At 39.7% G+C, this 24,902-nt stretch overlaps 1 protein-coding gene across 4 annotated transcripts in view; it reads left to right on the forward strand.

Moving 5' to 3' along the window:
* The window catches only part of SLC44A5 (solute carrier family 44 member 5), a 55,627-nt gene that overhangs the window by 13,195 nt on the left and 17,530 nt on the right, over positions 1 to 24,902 (forward strand). For 3 of the 4 annotated variants that reach the window (XM_079314353.1, XM_079314351.1, XM_079314350.1), the window contains exons 2-7: positions 13,296 to 13,344; positions 14,772 to 14,845; positions 16,500 to 16,584; positions 20,475 to 20,559; positions 22,950 to 23,078; positions 23,833 to 23,893. In XM_079314353.1, the coding sequence (XP_079170479.1) occupies positions 13,296 to 13,344; positions 14,772 to 14,845; positions 16,500 to 16,584; positions 20,475 to 20,559; positions 22,950 to 23,078; positions 23,833 to 23,893 (483 nt within the window). Of the gene's footprint in view, positions 1 to 11,189; positions 11,242 to 13,295; positions 13,345 to 14,771; positions 14,846 to 16,499; positions 16,585 to 20,474; positions 20,560 to 22,949; positions 23,079 to 23,832; positions 23,894 to 24,902 lie in introns of those variants that run through there. The other variant, XM_079314352.1, reaches the window with a different exon arrangement.

The following is a 24,902-nucleotide window of genomic DNA, read 5'->3' on the forward strand; positions in this document are numbered from 1 at the left end:
TGTCCTGTGGTAATGCTGTCTGCAGGCTCAGTCACAGTTTGGGCACAGTATCTGAAGGCCATAAAAAGAGTGTTGCGACCTGCGCTGGCACCAAGTACATGTGTCCTGAGGGCATTTGCTTAGAATGCTGTTAGGAAAGACAGAGTAGAATTCTTCATGGCACCAGTAGCAGAGTTACTAGCCACAGAAACCTTACTGCTATAAATTCCGTGTAGCAAAGCATGTTAGCAGCATCTTCATAGCTGAATGTTAAGCTGATGTGCTTTCAGTCCACCTCTTTGGTGGCACCATACATTTCAGAGAAAAGTATAAGTAACTTGGGTGTTAATGTGTAACACTAAAAATGCAGTTTAAATGGGGACTTTCAACAACAATAACAATGTATTATTTCTTTATTAGTAGTATAATATTTTTTGACTATACTTTTCAGTCCCAGATAACTCTAAGAAAAAAGCCCTGGAGTTGATTCAGCAATAAAATTGTAATGCTAAAGGCTCAATTTTCAAAATTTCTTCAGGTTCCTAGGGTTTCACAGGATATTACAACCTTGTCACATATAAGAGCAGAAACTAATTTCTAGTTATAATTTACGTGAATATTAATATTTATCAAATATAAGACATCATTTTCTAGGAGTGAATTGGAGATTAAACCAGAGATGAACTTTTAGTTATCTAGGCTGAATAGTAAGGATTTTTAGCTGAGGAAATGGTACCAGAACTTCCAGTCAGCAAGTTCTTATATACATTATGATTTCATTGCTTACTGTTGTTCTCAAAATGTTAAAGTACATCTGCAGTGCATAAAGCTGAGTCTAGGACTGTAAAATGCTTGGGTTTTGTGACTTTTTATAAGGAGGTGAAACTTGTTCTACTTCTGAGACTGGGAAGGAATTTTCTGATCTTTCATCAGGGTAAACCAAATTCTTATTTATACAGCTTCCATCTTCTCATATTTTTTCACAACTCTCTTAAAAGCTTTCTCAGTGTTGCTAAGATTAATACCTATGCTGAGAAATCTGCCCAAATCCCCCAAATAATATTTTACCTTCTATATTGGTCCAGTTTTGATTTGTCTTTGAGATGTTTCTTCTAAACAAATTACTTGTCAGTCTGTTAAATACTCATGTGTTCAACATTCACATTAAATGTTATTATCTATATTGGGCTGGAATTCTCTCTTTACTTCCTCCCTCTCCCACCAGCAGCTGAAATAAACTTTTCACATCATTTATGTATAACAAGTTGTATTATGTATTGTGTTGTATTATGGAGCTGCTGCAAATTCTGTAAAAATATCTCCTCCCTCTTAGAAAGCAGTGGGGGTCTGATCCAGCATCTGTTTTTACCCAAATGCCCAGCTTTTGGATCCTGAACACTTGTTAAGATGCTGGGAAGGCCCACGGCCCATTCCTGTAATGAAGCAGATATTGGGTTGGGTTATCACTGACTACCCCTTACTTTGAACAACAACAAGCATTGTAGAAATGTTCCCAGAGGATTTTATCTTTTGTGATCACATCTTCATTAATTCCACAAATAGCTAATACATATCTAATGATTCATATATAGGGGTTTAGTCCTATAATAATTTCAATCTAGACTGAGCATTTAGGACTGTTATTTATGCCACTGTGTCTAGGATTATGCTCTTCAGTTGTTTTGTTCTAAATTGATACACCACCAGCAATAGAAGACAAGTTTCAAATTAGGGTTAGGTTACCCATCACAAACTGGAAAATCTTAAAACTAGTTATAAGAAACCTAGTCTTGTACAATGAGCATATCATGTATTTTTCTGTTAAAACTGACGGGGAATCTGAGCCAATTCTGTGCTTTAGACACTAACTTGACACCTGCTTCTGCAGAAACAGGTTATTTCCTAGAAACAACCTTTTCTCATATTGCACAGCGCCTGGTATAGCAGCATTGCAACTCAGTCTGCGTACAGGTTTAGGAGTCCCTGTGTATCAATTTTTACAGATATCTAGCTAACATGAAATTTTCCCAACTTAGTTCTCTTACATCCAAAATTATTCAAACAGTTTTCAAATCACCATTCAAATAATAATTTATTTTTTGTTACACCTAATAATGAAATGTATGGAGACATTGTTTTCTGCAATAGTGTGTAATAACCTCTGATTAATTGTGCTTGTTAGAAATGCTGACAAGTTCCTTTGAGGAATAAAAACCTATAACTAATATTGGATTTTTTATTTGTTAGCAGTCCTAGGAATTGAACCTGGCTCAAAGGATACAGACAAACTTAGCATAATATGCTGTTCCTTTAGAAGCATATAGAAACAGAAAACATCAGTAGCTACAGTCCTCTTCTTTTGTCTACAAATGCATTTGGCTTTGTGTAAAGCCAAGCTTTTGATTCCAGAGTATTTTCTTTTATGAAGACAAAATAGAGAATACAGTGGAAGTCTGTTTTTATTAATAAGTGAAAAAACTGGGAATAAAGGGTGACTTCTACCCTTTCTAAGCAACTGTATTTGCTCAAATAAATGCTTCAACTGCATCTGCCTGTATTACAATTTTGAGAATACATTCACTGTTCCAGACACAGAGCCATTGTTAACATTGCTAAGAATACAGAAAATATCCTTACAGTAAGTGGCAGAAATGAAGGCAAAACAAATGAAAATGTGCCTGCCTGTTAAAATACTGGATCTAATTGACATAGCCTTACAAACTCTTAATTGTCACTGCATATCTAATGGTTCAGAAACAGCCAGGGAGAGCTGGTGCTTTGTTCATTATACCAGAAAGTATGCTGTACAGAGACTGTTTAGAAAGACAGGCATTCATAATAATGTATCCTATATACAATGTTAAATAAACATACATTTTAATCTCTGTTAAAGCAGCAATAGTCACGACTCACCAAATCCCCATCTGAATGGTTTTATTTTTGTATTCTAATATCATACTGAGTACTTGTAACCAAATGCAAAAGTTGGTCGCGCATTTGTGTAGCAGGACTTTTAAGTGAAAATCTGGGTGCTTGGTTCAAACAATGCCCTTTGTAAAGATAAAATAAGACATTTTCTACCTTTGGAAATGCCTTGAACTGCCAACATGTTGTATGTTAAATTGTCCAGCTTTTTGTAGTGTAATTTAGTAGACATTGCTCTGCAGACATGATCTATTGGTATTCAGCAATGTTTGGGTGAAAAACCCTTCAGCCGTTGTGGAGGGTACTCTTGAGAGAAAATGTTTTACTAATGTCAAATGTTCTTGAACTTAACGTTCCGTTGTTCTTTAAGAAAAATTAATTAGTCCCTCCCTAAGTAACCATCCTGCTGCCAGATGAAGGGTTCCCGTGGCAGCTGGGCCACGAGTGCGGGAATCGCGCTGGCGGGACCGGGGGGTCCTGTCGGGACCGCGAGGGGCTGTCGGGGTCTGTCAGGGCCGGCGGGGCGGCAGGGCCTGCTGGCTGGCGCTGGGCGCGGCCGGGAGCTCCCGGCCGGCCCGGGCTGCGCTGGCTGCACGGGAGGCAGAGCCGGCGGGCAGAGCCGGGGGCCAGAGCCGGCGGGCAGAGCCGGGGGGCAGAGCCGGCGGGCAGAGCCGGCGGGCAGAGCCGGGGGCCAGAGCCGGCGGGCAGAGCCGGGGGGCAGAGCCGGGGGCAGAGCCGGCGGGCAGAGCCGGGGGCCAGAGCCGGCGGGCAGAGCCGGGGGGCAGAGCCGGGGGTCAGAGCCGGCACTGCGGGCAGGGCGCAGCTCCGCGGGCCTGCCTGGGCTCCTGAGGGTCGGACGCCGCCGTGGGCTCGAGCAGGAGCGCGGAGCGGCCCGGGCGGGGCTCCCGAGGGCGCTCGGCCTGGCTGAGGCCTCCCGGCGGCGGCTGCCGGGCCTCTGCAGAGCCGGGGACGGAGCCGGGCCCGGGCTGCGGCGGAGCGGAGGGCGCGCAGGGCTTGGCTCTAGCGCTTCTCTCGCTCCGGTGTGCGCCTAAAGGGGTTCCTGAGGCGTAGACCTGAAGTAGGCAGAAAATGTCTTGCTCTGCTTTCAGTATTTCAGTCTCGCTAAACAAGAGTGGTTTGATTTCAGATGTGAAATGCAAGCAGAATGGTGGCGACACCCACAGAAAACGTGTTGCAACAGCTTGTCTTACAATAATGACATCCCAGGACTTGCTAAGGAAACTGATTAAAATTTTACTAATTCTCCAAGCTATACAAGGATGTTTTCTAGATGGTTGTCTCCTTTAGTAATCAGCCATCATAGCTCAGTGCAGTTCCCATGCCAGATTCTCATAGATGATAGGACTAAGAGTTTCTAAAAGCTGTTAGTTTAATTACTGGAGACAATTTTCCCAGAGACTTTGTACTAAGACTGTACTTCAGAGGTTTGTGTTCCTATTTCCCTCAGAATAAAGGACTGTGGGAGTGGATATTTGTATATTCTACTGAAAAACTAAAGGTGAGAGACAGGAGTTTGTCTTGAGTGAATCAGTATGTCTGTCTTATAATTTAAAAAAAAAAAAATTAGTGGAGTATGTGTATACTTATTTTACTAAACTGATCAATGCTATGAGGTTCTTATTCAAAAGCTTCTACTTCAATAGAAGGAAAACCATAATTTTTAATGTGACTTTGAGTATTCTGTTTGTATCTAAAAGAAATTTAAAATTTGCTACGTAAGTTTTAAATGGAAGGTTCTAAATAGGCTGTAATAATTGTTTTCTGGTGGATACTTGTTAGTATGAATAATGAATAGGAAATAAAAGACAATTTAAAATTATTGTTTTTAGTTCTTAATGGAAAATTGTGACAAATCTATGAATTGTCTACATTTTGGAGTAATTAATCATGTAGGGCCAAGAGTCAATCTTACAGAGATGTAAATATGTTGTGGAATTTGAACCTTCTGCTAAAGGTTCAGTGGCATAAATTTTGGTAGTCCTAAAAATGAATTGTAGAAGGCTATTAAAATATGGTTTCCCCTTAACAAAATATCATGTAACTTGTTCTAGAGCTAAAGGTTCTCTTATTTATTTTACACCTTCATTTGATTTCAGTATCAGACTCATGTAATTCTGTAATATTAGTGATGGGGGTTTTGTCGCTGTTGAATGAAAAACCAGAAGATGAGCTAGAGGACTGAGCAGTCGCCAATCGTGAGAAGTTGGCCAAGGGCAGGTGCCAGACGGTGCACCTGCGAGGAGCAGCCCTGATGTACGGACAGACTGGGCAGCGCCATGCTGGCAAGCAGCGCTGTGAAAAGTGTCCTGGCATCCCGCTGACAGAAGGTGAAGTGTGAGTCGGCAGTGCCCTGGGGCCGGGGAACCGGCCGTGTCGGGGCACGTTAGGCCCAGCATCGCCCCGGGCCAGGGCAGGGATTGTACCACCCTGCCCCGCACCTGCCCGCCTCAGCTTGACTGTGGTGGGTTTGGACACCGCAGTGTGACAAAGATACCGAGCTCCTTAGAGAGCATCCAAGGACGGCCATCAGAGATGCTGAGGGACCTTGAGGGGAGCCGTGTGAAGGGCCACTGAGGTCACTTGGTCTGTTCAGCCTGCAGAAGAGGAGACTGAGGGCAGATCTCATTGCAGGCTTCAGCTTCCTGATGAGGGAGGAGCAGGGGCAGACGCTCATCTCGGCTCTGGTGCCCAGTGACGGGGCCCGAGGGAATGGCCTGAAGCTGTGCTAGGAGAGGTTTAGGGTGGGTGTTAGGAAAAGGTTCTTCCCAGAGGTTCCCCAGGGAACTGGTCACAGCACCAAGCCTGACAGAGTTCAAGAAACATTTGGACAATACTCTTGAGCATGTGATATGACTCTTGGGGATGGTGCTATGCAGGGCTGGATGTGGGAGTCGATAAACCTTGAGGGTCCCTTCCAACTCAGTACATTCTGTAATTGTGTAAAGATTGTGTTCAAATTACTATGTTTACCTGCAGGAGTACAGTTCCTCTTAAAAGTGGGGTCCTAACTGTACAGGTGAATTTGCCAGTTTCTGAATGTGCTCAACAGGCACTTCCTGCTGAATGGAAGTGCTGTGCGTATGTCCTACATCAGGAACAGGGCAGTGCACACCAGACATAGAGTCTCCAAGACCTGAAGGACCATAAGGGGAGATAAAAGCTGCATTTTTAAATGTTTATAAAGACTGTGAAGGGAAGAGAGGAGAGAAAGGATAGAACCCTTATCTTAGTATTCTGAGAATTGTGTAAGTAATACTGACTGAAAAATTTTGGAATTATGGAACAGCTTGAGAAATAGCAATGCTCATTTTATATTGGACATTGCACAAACATGTTACATTAGGATTTTTGATGTCTAGCTTTCAAAAGAAGAGTCAGCTCATTAAACAAATGTAGGCAACTATTGGCCATTCTTTATTATGGAGCTATTAGAAAAGGCCTGGTAAACAGAGAAAGACAGATCTTCAAAATTATGCATTGTTGTCAAGGCTCTGATTACTGCAGTTTCAACATGGCTTTTGTGAATTAGACACTAGTTTATTCATAAGGTTGTGAGTCTGACTGTTCTCTTGCTTCCAAAGTAATTGAATGCATTTGTACAAATAAAATAGTGGCAGATAGATGATGTACACAAAATCCAGAATAATCCAGCTCTTGTTTCATCCACCTGGCATTTTTATATATAAAAAATGTGTATAGTTGCACTTTTTTTCCCAGTAGCAAAAGTGCTAAGTTGTGATTAGCAATGGTAAATGCTGGAGATAACTCTCCCTCTCCCACTTATGAAAGTGCTTATTTTAATGATTTATAGAAAAACTCTTGGTATAGTATCTGCTTGCATCATTTTACTGCATAAAAATAACTAGAGAAGGTTGCAATGATATGTAATGGTGTAAAGCATTTGGGGTTAGAGACTCTGCTAGGAGAAAAAATCATTAGCTGCCATCTGTCATTCTAGATCAGCTGGAATAAAGCAGCATAGAAGCAGAAAACTCTGATGTTTTTTGATACTGGATAGGAAGCATCTGATTATTTCAAAACATTCCTTTTCCTGGGTAAAGCATTGTCAAAGCTGTATTTTAGATGCTGTTTTTTTCTAAAGCATGGAAGTGTGTTCCAAGACCAGGACCCCTTTCTAGCTGGATTAATACATCAAAATGTTGGGAAAAGGAAATATTTGACAAAGCAGTTACATCAGACATAACTAACAAGCAGAACTTGCTTTGTTTTAGAGTTCACCCAGTTTCCTGGGCCCAACCTCACTTTGAAAAAAAAGTCTTTCAGATAGTTGAGTTTCCATAGAAGTACTTTTCATAGACATATAATTTCAGAAGTATCTTGGTAGCTGTGTCTGTGCTTGGATAGCCCATAAAACTTGTTACTTCATTAGTCCCAGAACAAGAATAATAAATGGAAGCTAGGAAAAAAAAAAAAGAACAGACAATTTCAGCTCCAAAGAAGAATTTGGGGGAGCAGCTAATAAGCATATTGAAATGGAAACCATAACGAAGCTCTGTGTGTGACCCAAACTGCTGGGAACATTTTGTTTATTGTTCAGAGAACTGTAAAACTTCCACTAGCTATTGGTATTTTTGCTCACGTGGCAGAATTGCAGTTCAGTGATAATTTGTGTGTAATACATTAACACATTTTCAATCCCCTTTCTGAGAGTAATTGTTTGACAACTGATGTATTTCGATACCTGCCTGACAGCCTGTGCTGTCACTAATATTAGGAGAATATTAGATGTGGACCTTTGACATGTGATTATGTCATGCTGGTGATGTTTTGTCTAATGTTAAGTGAACATGAGCAACATGTTAATTGTATAGTCACCATCAGGAAAAATATTGCACAATCTTTGGACTGATTTTAATTTGGAAATATGATATGTTGTTGTTCACTGTCTTGTGGCTGTGACATGGAGCACATAATACTTTTCCAGCTATATGAGTAATTAAGGGACTGCAATGATACTAATTTCATTCTTTCTTAGAGTTTGATTTAGTGTTTGGTTTTTTAACCACACTAGAAAAACAGTCAGCCATCTCCACTGATCTGTCAACTCTCAGAATTCCTGCGCAATTCTCTTTTATGTGGTGCACATGCCCTGGACTTCTTGAGAAGCAAAGGAGTCTGAATGATGGGTAAAACTAACTAGTACATAGCAATTTGGTCTGCTTGAAACATTAAACCCTTGCCTTTCACTGTGTTGTGTTTTTTAGCTGCTGTTCCTTTACTGTGTCCTTTAGTAAGACTTGCAGCAATGGCACGTGGTTTGTGAGCAGTGCTGAATGCCCTCAGCTTCACTGTAGATCAGCAACAGTCACTTTTGAAACTTGGACTAAGTGTGGGTGGGAACTGACTTGCACGTTGAGATCTCTGTCTTTGCAGCTTTGTAAATAAACAACACTGAAGTGATGAGGTGACTTGTTTGTCTTATCTACCACTCCTCTTCCCTCTTCACCCTTCTATTTTTTGCATGTTATGAGTCAGTATCAAAGTATAAGGGCAGTCCAGGACCTTATACTGGCACTTAAAAGATATTTCAAAGATAGCTACCATTTAGTATGATTTATTACACAGGAGAGGAATCCTTAGTGTGTTTTTATTATAATTGCAGTTTATGTGAGTGTGACTGTATGAAACGATGCAGAGTCCCCAGGCAGGTGCAAAGGAGAGCTGCTTCATTGCAAGAACCAGGCCTTTTGAAGCAGTTAGCCCATTATCAGTTACATAGTTGTAGAACATAACAAACATAATCCAACCAACCCCTGTAAACCACCATGTGAATGTGTAATGGTTATTTAACTGGTTTTTCTACCTCCAGTTCTTCTGAGTCACTTTCTCTTCTGCTTAGATGAAGTAGCAGGTCTAAGCCATGATTTTACAAGGGTAGCAAGGCCCTTATTTTTTATAAGGTTTTACCTATACGTAGCACATGATCTTCTAAGAAATAAGTTACACCTGAATCTTTCAAAGAGAAAAAAACCCCAGGATGATGGTAAACCAGGTACAAGACTTATTGAAAGAGTTGTTTTTGTATTAATGTCAAGCTTTTAATTGTCAAGCTTTTTAATTTGAATTTTAATTAATGTCAGACTTAATAGACTGTTTCAACACTGTGTGTTTTACAGTAATAATGTGTTATTTTGCATTATTAGGATTATTAGGCTGTATCTGCATAAGTAATACTGAGCGTGGCTTAAAATGTACCTTAAGTTTGCTAAAAAAATATTCTAAATAAAATTAAATTTACTACCACTAAATAGCAGTACATTTTAAATAATTATTTGGATTCTTTGCAAAATTAAGACTGTAAACCTTGAAAAGTTTAAACTTTTATATATATTCAAGAAATTTCTGCTTCTGAAAAGGATCGATCAGGAACTTGTGCAGGAACTTGTGTTGGGATTTTTTTATAATCCTACTGAGAACAGATGGGCAGAAGCATCAAAATCTTAATGTGATTTTTTTAGAGAAACATAACTGGGATGAACATCTTTCAATCCTACTACACCCTGTGCATTTGTTAGCAGCCTAATTCGTTGTCTTGTGCACTTGCATCTTTGAGCATTCAATTAGCAGCTTAGGTTCATGGAGGCCTTATTGTTGCTGAGACCTTTTCTAGAAATACTGTGAATTACTTGAACTGACCGATGTGCTCCAGTAGAAGGGAGCAGCTCCTACACATGCAAATGCAACGGCTTGCTAATAAAAACACTGTTCTCTGTACTTTGACTGTTCACTACCTGTTCTAGTCACTGGCATGTGTAACTGTTGATCATACACCAGGGAAGAAGAAACTAATATTTCTCAAACTAGAAATAACTTTTTATTAGAATTGAGTAATATATTGCTGACAAAATACATGTTAATTAGTATACATTTTTGCTTAGCACTGTCTGTTCAGTGCCTTCTGTTCCTTTACTAAGGAAGGAGCCTTTCACAGAGGTGCAAACTTGAGTGGGAGCACAGTAAAATCAATCATTTGGCCTCACTGCATTTCTTTTTTTTTTTTTTTTTTTTTTTTTTTTCTGTCTGCCTAAGAATGACAGGAGGTCTTGGGAGGTAGTTAAGTACGAGGGTTCAGCCAACAGTTAATATTTTGCAGCAGATCAGTCTCTATCTTCAATGTGTTACTTTTGCCTTGGTTACCTGATAATGATTATATTAAATATCTACTTTGGCAAACATTAGAACATTGCTGCTAAGTTCTGTAATAACAAAATGGGCTTTGACTTCATATCACAGGCATCATTGGTTAAATGTCATATGAGATTATTCTTCTTTGTCATTGTGTACTATGCAGTGACAGTACTGACTTTAAAATGTCATTTTTGGCATTCCAGCATGTAGTTAAGCCTTGTCTTGTACATTATCGTAGGAGTGTGTATACAAGTGTACACGTTTCTCATTGCAGAATTCTACAATTAGTGTTTTAATCATATTCCACAGAGAACAGAAATTTCATTCTGGTCAGGATCACCACATGTAGATTCTGTTCCTATGTGGCTTCAAAGGAGAGATTGCCACAGGCTTTCAGATTCCCATATTGAGTATAATGCCTTGTACTTCATTTCACTATAAAAACTTTACAGTATCAATGTAACAGTGCTGAGATCTTCTAGTGCTATGTCTTCTGTTCTGTTCTTTTGTGCTGTGCAGAAATACAAAAAGTAGTGAATTATGACTACTTCTAAGAATAGATTTCCACTTGACAAGACTGGAATTTCAGTATACAGAAGACAGTTTACACTTTGAACTTACATGACTTGAATTTTGGGGTGCTAGTCATATAGTGGAGGAAAAATGTGGCTACCTGTTGCATGTAAAGATTGTATCATAGTAGCACAGGCTACAAAAATGTAGCCGACAGTGTTATACCTTATTTTCAATTAGCAAATCATCAGGATTTTTTTCGGTTGTACCGACTTCCATGTGTTTTTTTCACAAAGGGTATTCAGGTGCAGCCGTTTCCCTTTCTGTATGTACAGTGTAGGTGAATACAAGCTGATAAGAGTCATTCCTCTTTGTACAGACTGGCTTGGGTAGGTGGACAAGGCACTGATAACTTTCTATTCACAGAAAGGCCTGCCTACTTTGTGAATTTCTGTTCTGGTTGGAGAAGTCCCTGACAATCGGCTTTATTTTAAAATCTATTTAAATAGTATTTTTGTGTATCTCTGCTTGCTGGGGAAGGTGTGCTAGCTAGCAGCACAGAAATACACAGTCAGTATCTCACAGAAAGCTCGCTCAACTGATCCAGCTACAGTAACATGGATAGAGATGAAGAAAACTACTATGGAAAACATGGTAATTTACTCGCTTTCTTAGAACAATTCAAAACAGCTGATCTAAATCTCACATATTTCCACTTGTGTTATTTCAGTTGACTTAAATGGGCTTGGATCCAGACTCAAATGATTTTCTGTAACTTCTTCACTTATTAGGAATATTCTAATTTTTTCCTGCATGTCATTTGCTAGTTTATTTAAATTGCACATCAAAGGTAAATTTTACGAGGGTATATAGTTGATTTTTAAGTAAGTAATTTAGAGTTATTTTTTAGAATTATTACAATGCTAAAGTGTTAACGATTCACTTCATATGCTGTTTGGAGTCAGATTTCGTAAATGTCTTGTGAGTTATTTCTTGTAATGATATTTTACTCCAAATTACACAAGTTTCGTATTATAAGACAGCCTGTAAAATAGGTATGTCTCATCTGCAAAGAACTAATATAATCACAGTTTTTAATCTTAGTGGAAGGTGTCAGTCCCCCCTCACCACTGCTATCTTCCTTATGCCTGCCAAACTCCTAAAGCTTGGAATTGGTTTTCTAAATACATTTGGGCTTTTGTAGCTGCGGAAGTGGTTTGCTTTTACCAGGAGCTATCTAGATACTAGAAACATAAAAAATTCCCGTCTCACCCCCCAAAAAATCTTCTGAATTTGGAAAGAACAGTAGTAATTAAGTAGGGAATTTGAATTTAATTTAGAATTAAGTTAGAAAACTTAGATTAAACAAATTAAACATAGCTTCTTCCACTCCCTAGCATTGCTATCATACATCACTTTTCCAAAGTTTTAATTTTTTAATCTCTTCTGTATTAGGGTATTTTTATTGCAGGAGCTTGTTAAAGTGTTTCTGAGTACCTCAGATGAAGGGCAAATAGGATTTTATTAACTGCTGTGTTTATTTTACTGATCTATGTGTATTTTGATAAGGTTTTTCTGATACAAACCAAGAATAAAGTCTGGCATTTAGTTAATAAGCAAATTCTGCTTTTGAGAAGTTGCTGAGTTGTTCTCTAATTGCCAAAACTTTGAGGCCCAGGGGAGGAAATTTAGGCTGGTAGCACCATGTAATACCAGGGATGTTCAGAAGAGGAGATCCTTAAGAAAAAGCACTCTGAAGTAGTAATTTGTATTGCAGCTTTGACATTTGAATGAAGAACTAATTTTTCATTGCACAGAGTTTAGTTCAGTAAATCTTCATAATTGTGTAAAGAAAGTGTCTCATAAAACTGGATAGGTAACTTCAAAAGGAAAAATCCAAATTCTGGTCTGCTGAATGGAAAACTGCTTGTTTCTCTTCATACAGTAGCTCAAAACTTGAAAATTTTAATTTGACCATAAGTTTTTGTTACTGTTTACTAAGTGAGATCATACTTTAATTTCTTGTGTTCTGGTCCACATTGGAAGCACAGGTTGGTGGGTTTGTATTTGGTAGGTTTTTAATGCAGTTTTTTTTGTGTTTGTAGAGTAAATCAGTTGGAACTGTGCTGATCAGGATAGCCACATGGAAAACAGATTGCCAGTGGAGGGTGTGGATGCCCCAAACCTTGCATTGTTCAAGGGCAGGTTGGATGGGGCTCTGAGCAGCCTGGTCTAGGACGAGTTGTCCTGTCTGTGGCAGGAGGTGTTGGGACTAGATTATGTTGAAGATCCCTTGTAACCCTTTAATATTCTATGTAAAAATCAGAAGTCTGTAACTGCAGAGATAGGTTCATTTACTCGCTGTCAGACACACTTAGCCTGTGACTGGGAGACATAATCCTTGTCTCTCAAATACAGTGTGAACCTGAGCATAGGTGTAGTCATAGGATGTACATTAAAAGTAATTTATCATGTGGTAAATATGAGGCCCTCAATGTTTTTAAGTTAGGAAAAAAACCCCTTAATTTCATATACAAAAATCTAGGTAATTTTATTGGTGAATTACTGGTATTGCCCATATGAAATTATTTTAACAAAACTGATTAAATAGAAATATATGGAAGATGCTCTTCAAAGGCTGGTGTTAGCACCCTCCCCCCCAATTTTATTTTAAATAATGGTTTTATGCTGTTTTATTTTAAATGCAGGTGAACCAAGGAAATTTGACCCAAAGTTCAGAGGACCTGTTCATAGCAGGTAAATATCACAACCCATTCTGTTAAATTATTTTGGTGAACAGGGGTTAAAAATGTTTGTTAGCAAAACTTGTGAATTTTATTCTGCAAGTCTTTTAAATCTAGATCACCATCCTTAGTACCCTTGAGGGTGGATGATTACTGGGACATGTTAAGTTGTGTTCTCTTAAGTCTTTTTAGTTTGAATGCCAATTCTGTGTGCCTTGCATTGACTAGTATCTGCCGTCCAACATGTGCAGTAGTTCTGATACACCTCTTTGTGACAGAGCCTCTTATTAGAGCAATCTGGCTTGACTTCACTTAATTTTATCAAGTGCAGATGAAAGCATATTACCACTTAGAAGGTTCATTTGTTTGCGAGCAGAGTGCAATTGCACAGAAAGCATCTAAAGAAATCATAGAATCATTAAGGTTAAAAAATACTTCCAAGATCATGAAGTCCAACTTTTAACCATGGTTAATTTTTCAGTATTTTTCCAGATGCAGAGAGCTAAGTTCTAAACAAGTATTTACTGTCCTTACTGAGAAGAATAAATTAGAGAACCACAAGTTATTTCGGTTTTATCATTCTCAGGAGAAAATTTATGATAGAGAAGATCACTGCAGACTTGTAATACTGTCATTTGAATACACACACTCTTCGTGTCTATGAAGGATGTATTTCTTTCCTTTCTGAAAGCTAATAATTTTAGAAATAAATAGAAATACTTGTTTAGGGAGTTCGTCCTTATTTGTGAAGTATCTTTATGATGCTGGTGGTGTATCAAGCCAAGCTTGATTGCTGTCAGAATTGCATCTGAATGGAGGCTGGGAAAATGAGAAGCATTGTTTTAGCATTGCTTCTTCAATTTTGGGCAGTTGTCATATCTTAGGTTACTGTCCTATTGACCCTGCATCCTTTACCACCTCACCCAAAGTTTATTTCAGTGAGATGATAAAGCTGTTCCTCTCTGTGAAGGGAGAAGTGTCCACACTTGGTAACATGTTTCATGTTCTCCAGCTGTTTAAAAAATCTCTAAATCTCTTTTATCTTAAAAGTGTTTCTCTGTAAGAGGAAACATAGGTTGGAAAACAGAAAGAATGGCAGATACTAAAAATGAATTCTGAGGCAGATGTTCTGTAGCATATCTTGCCACTTATGTGATCACTTATATGATAAGCGATCTCATGGGTTCACTTGTTCCAACAATATTTAAATCTGTTCCTCAATATGTTCTCATTGTCTGCAGTGGAAAAAGCATATGCATTTATTTGCTGGTCTTGCTGCAAAAACAGGACCTTACACCTCAAATATGAGTTTGTGACTAAAACTTCTGCAAGATGCTGGTCCAGATGTCTCATTCTGATGTTAAAACACCCTATGACAATCAGTGGTTTTGAAAGGTATTAAACACCTTATTTTTAAAATGTGTTTCTTCTTGCTCCTAGACGCTGCACAGACATTATTTGCTGTGTGATCTTCATAGTTGTCATTCTGGGTTACATTGCATTGGGAGTTGTGGGTAAGTAAATAGAGGTATAGTAATGCCTTTTCATATAGAGGGAGGCAGCTTTGTGAATATTGGAATTTTTAATTGAAATGTTCCTTTGTCTTATATTTGTGCAAAGCTTTCCAATCAATTAGTAATGCCTTTTGTAGAAGTAAATAATGAGTTAACATTCAGTATCTATTGTAATTCACAGAATCATTGGATAAGGCTGGAAGGGACCACAGTGGGTCATCCAACATCCTTGTTCAGAAGGGTCATCTCAGAGCATATGGCACAGGATTGCATCCAGAATCCTGGATGATCCTGGAATATCCCCTGTGAGGGAGACTCCACACCCTCTCTGGGCAATCTGTTCAAGTGCACAATCACTGTGCAGGAAAGAAGTTCTTCCTCAAGTTCATGTGTAGCTTCCTGGACTCAGTCCCTGCCTGTTCCTCTGGTGCCATTTCTGGGCCCCCAGAGCAGAGCTGGTTCATACTCTGGCCCCCTCCCTGCACTCAGGGACAGCCAGGGCTGAGCCCTTGCTGAGCTGCAGGAGCTGCTGTGCTGAGGAGAGCTGCACAGAGCCCTGCAGAGGAGCCTCCAGGGCTGGCACAGGGCAGGGGCTCTGCCCGAGGCACCCAGGATCCCACTCACCTCTTGGCCCCCAGGACAAACTGCTGGCTCAGAGAAAGCTTGTTGTCCCTGGTGACCCCAAGGTCTTTCTCTGATGAGCTGCTTCCCTGCAGGTAATTCGGGAGAAGTTCAAAGCCATGTGTTTGCTGACAAAAAAAATCTTGTAAGATTAAGTGTGTTCAAAAAAAATTACATGGTTTGATAAGTTTGCTGTCATAGAGTAACTGTGTTGGAAAATTTACGGCAAAAAGCTAGAAAAAACCCATTTGGGTTGAAAGCAGCCCTGAGGAGAAGGAATTGGCAATGCTGATTTATGAGGTTTGGCCATGAGCAAGCCACGTACACTTGCAGCCCAGAATGCAAAACGTATCCTGGGCTGTGCTGAAAGAAGTGTGGTCAGCAGGTGGAAGGAGGGGATTCTGCCCCTCTGCTCTGCTCCTGTCAGACCTCATCTGTGCTCTGGAGCCCCTGCACAGGGAGGATGCTGACAGGCTGGAACAGGTCCAGAGCAGAGGGGCTCTGAGGGTTGGAGCCCCTCTGCCAGGGAGGCAGGCTGACAGGTTAGGGGTGTTCAATGTGGAGAAGGCTCTGGGGAGGCCTTAGAGCCCCTTCCAGTGCCTAAATGGTCTCTAAGAGAGCTGAAGAGGGACTTTGCACAATGACATGGGGTGACAGAAATGGCTTCTAAACTGACAGAGGGCAGAGCTAGGCTGGAGATCAGGAGAAAATTCTTCCCTGTGAAGGTGATGAGGCCCTGGCACAGATTGCCCAGAGAAGCTGTGGCTGCCCCATCCCTGAAAGTGTTCAAGGTCAGGCTGGAGGGGGCTTGGAGCATTGGACTGCTTTCTTACAGTTCATATCTTAGTATAGCTTGCTGTGCTTTGCATTTTAGTTTTTCATTAGGAAACCTACTAATCAGAATTCTTCAATGTTGATCAAAAAAATATAAAAATATGGTGCTTTAGAAGTGATACATTTTCATGCTAGCTACTTTTAATCATTAACTGTGGGCACTTGACTAAAATCTTAAGAAGTATTTTATATTTTGCAGCTTGGGTGCACGGGGACCCCAGGAAAGTGATTTATCCAACTGACAGCTATGGGCAGTTCTGTGGTCAGGGAGACACCCCCAATGAGTGAGTACTAAATCCATTCCTATACCTTTATTACTCATGCACTGTGAATACTATGTGAGGTTCCAAATCTCTCTGTCAAAGAGACAGTGACACTTTTACTGTATTTATTCCAGATAAAACTCAGAAATATGTTAGTTTCCCAGTGCAAATCCAGATCCAAATTATTGCTGTAATGCAGTTGTTTATGTCATTTAGAGAATATTTTTGTAAGGTATCATTATAACTTAAATATTGTATCAGCAGTTTCATAGTAAGTGACTAGCTGGCACAGCTTCTAACTGCCAAAGTTTGGGTAATTCATAACCTGTTGAGTAATTCTTCATCCACCTTGGGATAAGAGTAGTCTTAAGGAATTGTAAACTGGTCTATAGTTTTGTCAACATGCACCAGGTAACAGAAAAGTTTGTAGTGAAAGGCTCTTGGGTTTTTTTCTGGTGCTTATCTGGTGCTGGTAGAGAGGAGACTAGTCTGGGAGATGGGCAACTGTAACCATATCCTCCTTGCATAAACAGTAGGTAAATACAGCTAAATGGCTTCATTAACTTATCTCTGGTTTTCAGTCATTTTAGATTTTGAATTGTAAGAGTTAAATTAGTTAGTTGATACTAACAGAGTACTTACACATGAAGATAGCTTATGCTCAAGGAAGAAAGATGTTGCATCGATTTTTTTCTCTGAAAATCTAAGTGGTTTAAGAAACAGTTTTATAAAGATGTTTGCTCTTTCACTCACTGCCTTCCTTTCAAAAGGTAAGTTTTAGGCACACTTTATGCCCTTGTCACTGTCAAGAAGCTGGATGCTATGCTAGTGTTTGCTAACAACTCTTTTCTGCTTCTTTCTTTTCCTATTTGGCTTTCTGAGGAACAAAATGAGGAAGCCACTGTCTGAAGGGCAGTTCAGAAGGGGAGGAGTAGGAGATAGAGACTGGAACAAAAGTAGAGCTAGGGCTAGGTTTACTCTCAAGTTTTTTTACAGGGGAAACAGGGTAGTGAAAGATAAACTGTTCTCTGACTATGCTTCACAGTAATTGTTGGAGAGTCAAATTTTCTGAAGAGGAAAAACAAGAAGAAAAAGTTGTAGTGGTGTGTCTGTTCCACTCACCACACCCCTTTCTCTGCTCCCCACCTCACAATTTGTCCTTGTCCTTTCTGTTGGCAGTGGGAAGTAGTGGACAAGTGGCTTTGGGAGTCTCAGACACACAGCTTCAATATCCAGTGTGATGTGGACCCAGGTGTTTCTTACCATTTACTCACATTCCCTCTTTCTTTTCGTTACTTGAGTCTTCCCTTTAGTTATTTCTTACATTAATTTTGGTTTCTGTTTTTTAAATGACTCTCCCTATATGGGATTGCTGGAGAATAATACAGCTACTGAGACTCCATTTTGGAATTTATTTGGTACATTGAGGAGATTGTTATAAAAATATAAATCAGAAGACACATAGTGCAACCTGCCAGAAAAGCAGGAGTGTTTATGGCAGGAGGCAGGACACCCCTCTGAATGAGTCCCTCTAGTCCCTGGAGTGGGGCTGTGGATATGCTTGTGAGGCTCTCGTCAATACCATTGTTTTTGGGATTCCCTGAAAGTAAGCAATGGGAAAGACTAACCCAGAGCTATGGTTTTCTGAAGTCCCCAAGGGTTTAGTCTGAGACACTTTTCTGAGAAAGTAATCACAGTCTTCATGTTTTGAATCTTGTCCTTGTAGCAAGTATTTTCAACAATCTCACTGAGGAGTAGAAAGGACAAGTTAGAAACATTCTAACACTCACAACTTGTGCAAAAACCCATTTGAACTCCAGCAACTGCTGTGCAGTCAAATAAATTGTTTGTATCATCATGAAAGTCTCTGTTAGACCTCTTCATGTCTTCTTGTAATCTGTCTCCATTAGTTGCTGTGCAATCTCTGAACTTGTTTTACATTCTACAGAGCATAATGTACTAATGGAATACAACACAGTTTCATTACACAGAATACAAACCTAATTCTCAGTGAGTGTTTTGTGTTATGTGTATGTTTAAAGTTTCTTTTCTGCTGTCAATACCAGCAAGTGGGCAAAGAAAAAAAAATTCATAAATGGTTTTGCGTCACTCACAGATTATAAATACCTTCAAGAAACTATTGAAGAATGATGACATTTCAGTCCAAAATTGTATTCCATTAATTTAAAGAAATAGCAACTAATGACGGTGAATTAGTTTTGCCAGGATGCATCTCTTCTTAAACAGTGCATAGCAGAATATACCTCAGTGAAAACAAGTGAACCTTGTAAAATGTCAGGCAGTTGAGTTAATCCCAGCCTTAAATGGAGCTTGAATGTGCAGTGGTGCTGTGTGAGGGTTTTGAAGGCATAGCCCCATTCAGCAATTGGTGGGATTCACATGCTGCTGGGAGAGCAGAGGATATGTCCTGGACTGGGGGATACAGTGAGATGTAGAAGCAGGACTGGTGTTGAAGCAGGACAGATAGAAGAGGGGCAGCCTTGTTAGCTCAAGCACCCTTCATTGTTAATGCTGCCATCGTGCTCACAGACAGAGCTCCCACTGTGCTGCATTGCCATGGTGAAGGTCAGTGAGGGCTCAGACACTGCTTTGTGGTGTCTCTTGCACATCACAGAAGCACGGAATAGCCTGAGTTGGAAGGGACCTTAAAGCTCATCTCGTTCCAACCCTCGTTCTGTGGCCAGTGACACCTTCCACTAGATCAGGTTGCCCTGTTCAACCTGGCCTTGAACACTTCCAGGGATGGGGCAGCCACAGCTCTGGGCAACCTATGCCAGGGCCTCACCACCCTCACAGCCAAGAATTTCTTCCCAATATCCCATTTAAGCCTACTCTCTGTCAGTGGGAAGCCACTGACAGTGGGAAGTCCCTGTTGTCCTATCAATCCAGGTCCTTGTAAATAGCCTCTCAATATTTTTGTAGACTCCTTTCAGGTACTGGAAAGCCACAGTTAGGATATCTCTGAAGCCTTCTCCAGGCTGAACAATCCCAATTCTGTCAGCCATTCCTCATGGGAGAGGTGCTCCATCTCTCTGACCAGCCTGGTGCCCTTCATGGTCAATAGAGGGTATGCACCATTCTCTCAGGGACACTCATAACCCCGAGTAGCTGGCTGGGAAGTCTTGTTTAAAAAGAGCAGGTCTGCTGCCGTATTATCTTCACTAGAGCTATCTGATAGTTTTCTGACGTAGCAAGGACTAGCAGCACATTTTGCTGTCTTCAAAACCCAAGTCTTTAAATCAAGAGATCTCGGAGTCCTCAGTTTCCAAAAAATCCAGATTTAAGTGACAGCTACCACAAGACTCCAAGTTCCAGTAGATATCAATTACGTGGGACTGACAGACTGACTCTTACTTATATCAAGGGGCATCTTGTCAGTGTTATTGGTAAATGCTATTATATTCTGTTTTCTGGAAAACTGCCTTTGATTTCCAACCATGAAAAGCTTCTGATTGATTTTGGTGCCACCTTCTGATCAACAAAAATTAGGCAGCTTTTACAGTGAAGCATTTGCTAATGGTGAGTTTGCATGCAATGCATACACAGGATGTTGGTGGCACAGAGACTGTGGTGTTTTTTCAGGGTTATTTTTCACCCTCTCGAGGCAGGACTAGAGACACATGGATTGTTTCAGCTTAAAATCTTGGTGTGGAAAAAAAGCTTGTCAAAATTAGCATTCTTTAAAGCAATTACTTCTAGTTTCATAGATGTCCTGATGTGAAACATTCAAGGTCTGCTTGGGATTTTTTTGTCTTGTGTTTGCAAGGATCATATGAGTATTCACAATAATAGAATTTAAATATCAATATATGCTGCAAATTTTGGAATGGTAGGATGTATAGGAAGCACCTGTATTTATGATGATAATTATCTTATATCCATTTTCATAGGAACAAGACCATTTTGTTTTACTTCAACATTCTGAAATGTGCCAACCCCGTAGTGATAATAAACCTACAGTGCCCTACAACACAGGTGAGTGAAAATGTAGAGATAAAATATTTTCCCTGCATCTTAGTCTTGGTGCTTAAAAATGAGACGTATTTGTTTGGATTTAAAAATTGTTGTTTATGTCCTTGAAAATATAACATGATTGTTTTATAAATTACTTGTAGCACACACTATCTGTAGCATGTGATGGTCAGAAAAATGAAATGGAAATCCACAAGATTTGTATTTTGCATAAGAGTAGACAAAAAAATCTGCTGACTTGAATACAGCAATATTTTTCTTATGAATTCATCATAGGCAGCTATCCAGTAGTATTCAGTGCATGCAGGAAATATTTATACCTAAGGTTTTTAAAGCTAGACATGTTCAAGAATCTGTGCATATTGCCAGTGATAGGAGTATCTGGGTGTGGTTGGAGCCTGTGGCTCTTTCAAAAGCGAAGGTTTTGAAAGTTAATTCTTGCCTTATGCCACAATTTGTACTCCGTTTGTTGTGCTGTGACTCCTCATGAAGGTGTGAAATAAACCCACTGCATTTGTGTGGGTTAAGGGAACCGATCTCTTTGGTAACCAGTCTTTCTTACAAGACTATTTTCCTGACCATAAAACATGGAAATCTGCAACAAGGAAGAGCAAGCACCCTTTTAACATTGGCTAGTTGCTGTCAGGATGAAAACTTGCTCCATCAGCTGCAGATCTGCTTCAGGAATCCCCATCTGTCCACATGCAGACACTGACACTGTTACCCTGCAGTCTTCAGACTCTAACTAGAACAGCTCAGTCTGTTCGCAAATATGAGGTCATTGTGTGGATTTGACTGGTGCTGTGGTCAAGTTGGCCATGGCCATAAATCAAATAGGGTGAAATGCTTGTTGAAGGAGTTTTTGGGAGTAGTTACTGTGTTCATTTTCAGATATGCAACAACTCCAAAACTAAGAATGCTGTTTTTGAATGCTGTTTGTTACTGCAGATGGTTAAGTTACAAGTCTTTTTGGAAAATGATGAAGATAATTTTTTTTAATCATTCCTCTTTTGAACTGCAAACAGAGTCCTTCATTCCTGACCTATACATATAAATTGGAGGAGAAAAAACCCCAATAACTAACATGAGAAGAGGTTCAGTTCTTGAATAAGACTGGATTTGAAAACTGTTATTTACAGTCCATTGGATCCATAGACAGCACATTTCACTGCCTGTTTCATAGATGGCAAACAGTTTACTGCCAAGTGTGTACTTGTTAGTCACCCGTTGCCCCAGCAAGGACAAAACTCTTCTTTCTTTGTTCCTTGGCCTTGGGTAGTCTGTAGGACTGAAATACTCACTTAGAAAGACCCTCTTGCAGCATCTTCGCTATTCTAAGGATCAGTACAAGACCTTTTCCCAAAATTCTTTGAGTTGAATTACTTATGACAGAATGCTCTTGACATGAAAGACAGTTTTTGTGCTTGATGTCTCTCTGGTACACAGACAGCAGAGCTTTGCAAAGTATGTTTGGATAGCACAGCTTTGGAAACAAACTGCCTTCTAGAAAAGGCTGAAACTTGCTGTAAAGATGAAATTCAAACCACCTCAGAGTCTTAATGCTGAGGAGTCAGAATGTCTGTCAACTTGTGTGATTCCAGGGACCAGCAAAACCTTGAGAGTCTGTTTATCAGGCCAGCCACTTCTCCATATCCTAAATCTAAATCACTTCTCGGTAGATGCATTCAATAAACCCCAGTCCTCACCTGATTTCTCAGGTAAATCCAGCTTAAAATGACTGTACCTTGATTCATGTGAAGTTCATGCTTGACATGTGCATCCCCTGGCTTTGTAACTAGGAGAGATCCATTCTTAGTCTGCAGTTAAAATTCACTTTTGAATGATTTACACCTAACTTGACAATATTTGTAGAGATGTAATTGGCTGAAGAGGTTTTGTAGAAGGGTGAAACAACAGTACCTGAGACTTTTGATTTTAGTGAGACTTTCTTTAAATAAAGTTCTCCTTCTACCTGTTGTAGAAAGAAATTGCATGGATCCTGTGAAAGTAGCTGTCACACCGCCTTGTGCATGTATACTTCTGTTGGTAGATGTACAGGAGGACCTGACAGGCTTTTTCTTGCTGTCCAAAAAGATAAGTAATACTCTTCAACAGACTGAAAGCTCTTCTTAGTTATCAGAATGTGTAGAACCTAAGACAGACAGAGGGACTTGATATGCCAGATATGAGGAGAACACACTTTGAAAGTGTTTTCTATCAAAGTATTCTGGAAGTATTCATTTAGGGAATCCAAATGGCAGCATATCCTTTCTAGGTCCTGCAGTAAACATTACTGAAGGCAGTGGCATTTTTCTTTCTTTTTCATTACACCGACTTTTCTTACCCTTCTCTACCCAGCGTGTATCTTTACTTACTTTTTTCTTTTATTGCAGCTTTGTGTCTCAAAGTGCCCAGACAGATTTGCAACCTACTCTGATGTTCAAGCTTCCTACAGATATAGACCAGATCAGTGGAATTACTTCAGGCAGTTCTGCAGACCTGGTTTTAACAATCCTCGCAAGGTGTGTATGTATCTCTAGATAGTAAAGTCTGTTTTTTCTTCAAGCAGTATGTAATGTGCATGATTTTACTGAGCTGCCTCAAAGATTTGAATTATTCTGATTTCAGCATAGAAAATGTCCTGTTTATGTGATTTGACAGTTGTTTAATCCACACTGAAAGTCTTGAATGCTCACTACATCCCCCACCCTTCAAATGATTGCTGTTTGCTTAAAAGACTACCTGCAGCTACACATGTAGTTGCAGTACTGTGGCAAGCAGCATCCTTTAGTACTTAGGTACCCCACAGGGGTAAAGTGGAGTGTCTTAAACCAATTCTTAAGGCTAAGAATTATAGCTACTTGGAAAGTTAGCCAAGAAAATTAGTCTATCCTTCATATAACTGATTTTACACTCAAATGTACTGCATTACTTCTCTCATCTTTAAAGCATCTTGCAATTCAGCTATATTAATGGGGTTAAATTCTAACTTTACTTTAAGAAAAAAGGTGAAAAATTGCCCAGTCAGTTCTAGCTTACATGCTGGTCCAAAGGTCTTTTCTTTAATGACACTAGAAAAGAAAAGAATAGTCTTTTTCCAAATCTCAGTGACAGTTTGGATTCTTACTTAGATACAAATATATTTTGCAGCTCCACCAGGGAAATTTGGGGAGGAGGTTACAAAGTCCAGTTTGGGGCATTCCCTCAGATTGGGTGAGAAACAAACATTAGTTATACTGCTGTGTATTCAGCGTTCATCTTTTTCCCCCTTTTCAGTCTGCTGCTCAAGTCCTACGTGATGAAGATTGTCCTTCGATGATTGTTCCAAGCAGGCCTTGTGAGTGGCTCTACTTCTTATACACATCTTAGCAGATTGTGAGCATTCTTACTAAACCAGAACTCCAGTCTGAAGTGTATTTTGTGACAACGTCACTAGGAGATGTCTGTTGTCTGACATTGACATCCATTCAGTTTTAAAGTATAAGTCAAATAATTTTGAAAATACAAATAGTAATTAATATTTTTTTCTAACAGTCATCTGGGTATATTGAAGATGAGCTCTTTTTTATTCTTGAATCATCACTGATAGCAAAAACTCTTCAGATCAAATTGTGCCTTCCAAAACAAGACCAGGCAAAGCCATTGGTATAAAGAAAATTCTACGAATGTTGGAAGGATCATGTGGCCAGCTGTTGAAGTTAAAATGTTCAGCCCTGTTACAATGCAGCTCTCTTTTCAGTGCAATGCTGGCTACGTAGGGCATACAGAAGAATTTAGGGGCAAGAAATATCACAATGCTAAGCAAGTGTTTATGAGTAGTTAACCACTGATCTCAGAGCTCATCTCAGCTGCACAAGTGTAGTACTGAACCCACACTCTTATGGAAATAAGAAATTGCTGTTTATTTTTGCCATACTTCTTTAAAGTAAAGATCATGTAAACTAGGAACAGGTCATTAAAAGGACAAAATGTGTATTGCATTTTTAAAATGTAGTATGAATTTGTATGGAAATTGAACTACTGACCCGAAAGACTAAATAATTTGCAAAGAAGTTCTTATATTCTTTTTGACTACGTCAAGGGGCAAAGGTTACGGGGGGTGGGGAGGGGGGGGGAGATATATGTTAAGATATGTTACTTAATCATTCAGTCAGAGTAATTGCTGGGGGAGATACACCAGACTGAATATTGGCCTTGGCACTGGTGTTTGTTGGAATCTGGTAAGGAAAACGCTGAATCCTTATGTGAAGATGTGAAGCAGGACTCACCTGTTCCTTTCTTTGGGATGGAACCAAGGACATTTTGCAGCAAAGAGCAGGGCAGTGTAAATGAGTATGCAAACATCT

The sequence above is a fragment of the Erithacus rubecula genome (assembly GCF_903797595.1).
Source record: "Erithacus rubecula genome assembly, chromosome: 10".
NCBI lineage: Eukaryota > Metazoa > Chordata > Aves > Passeriformes > Muscicapidae > Erithacus > Erithacus rubecula.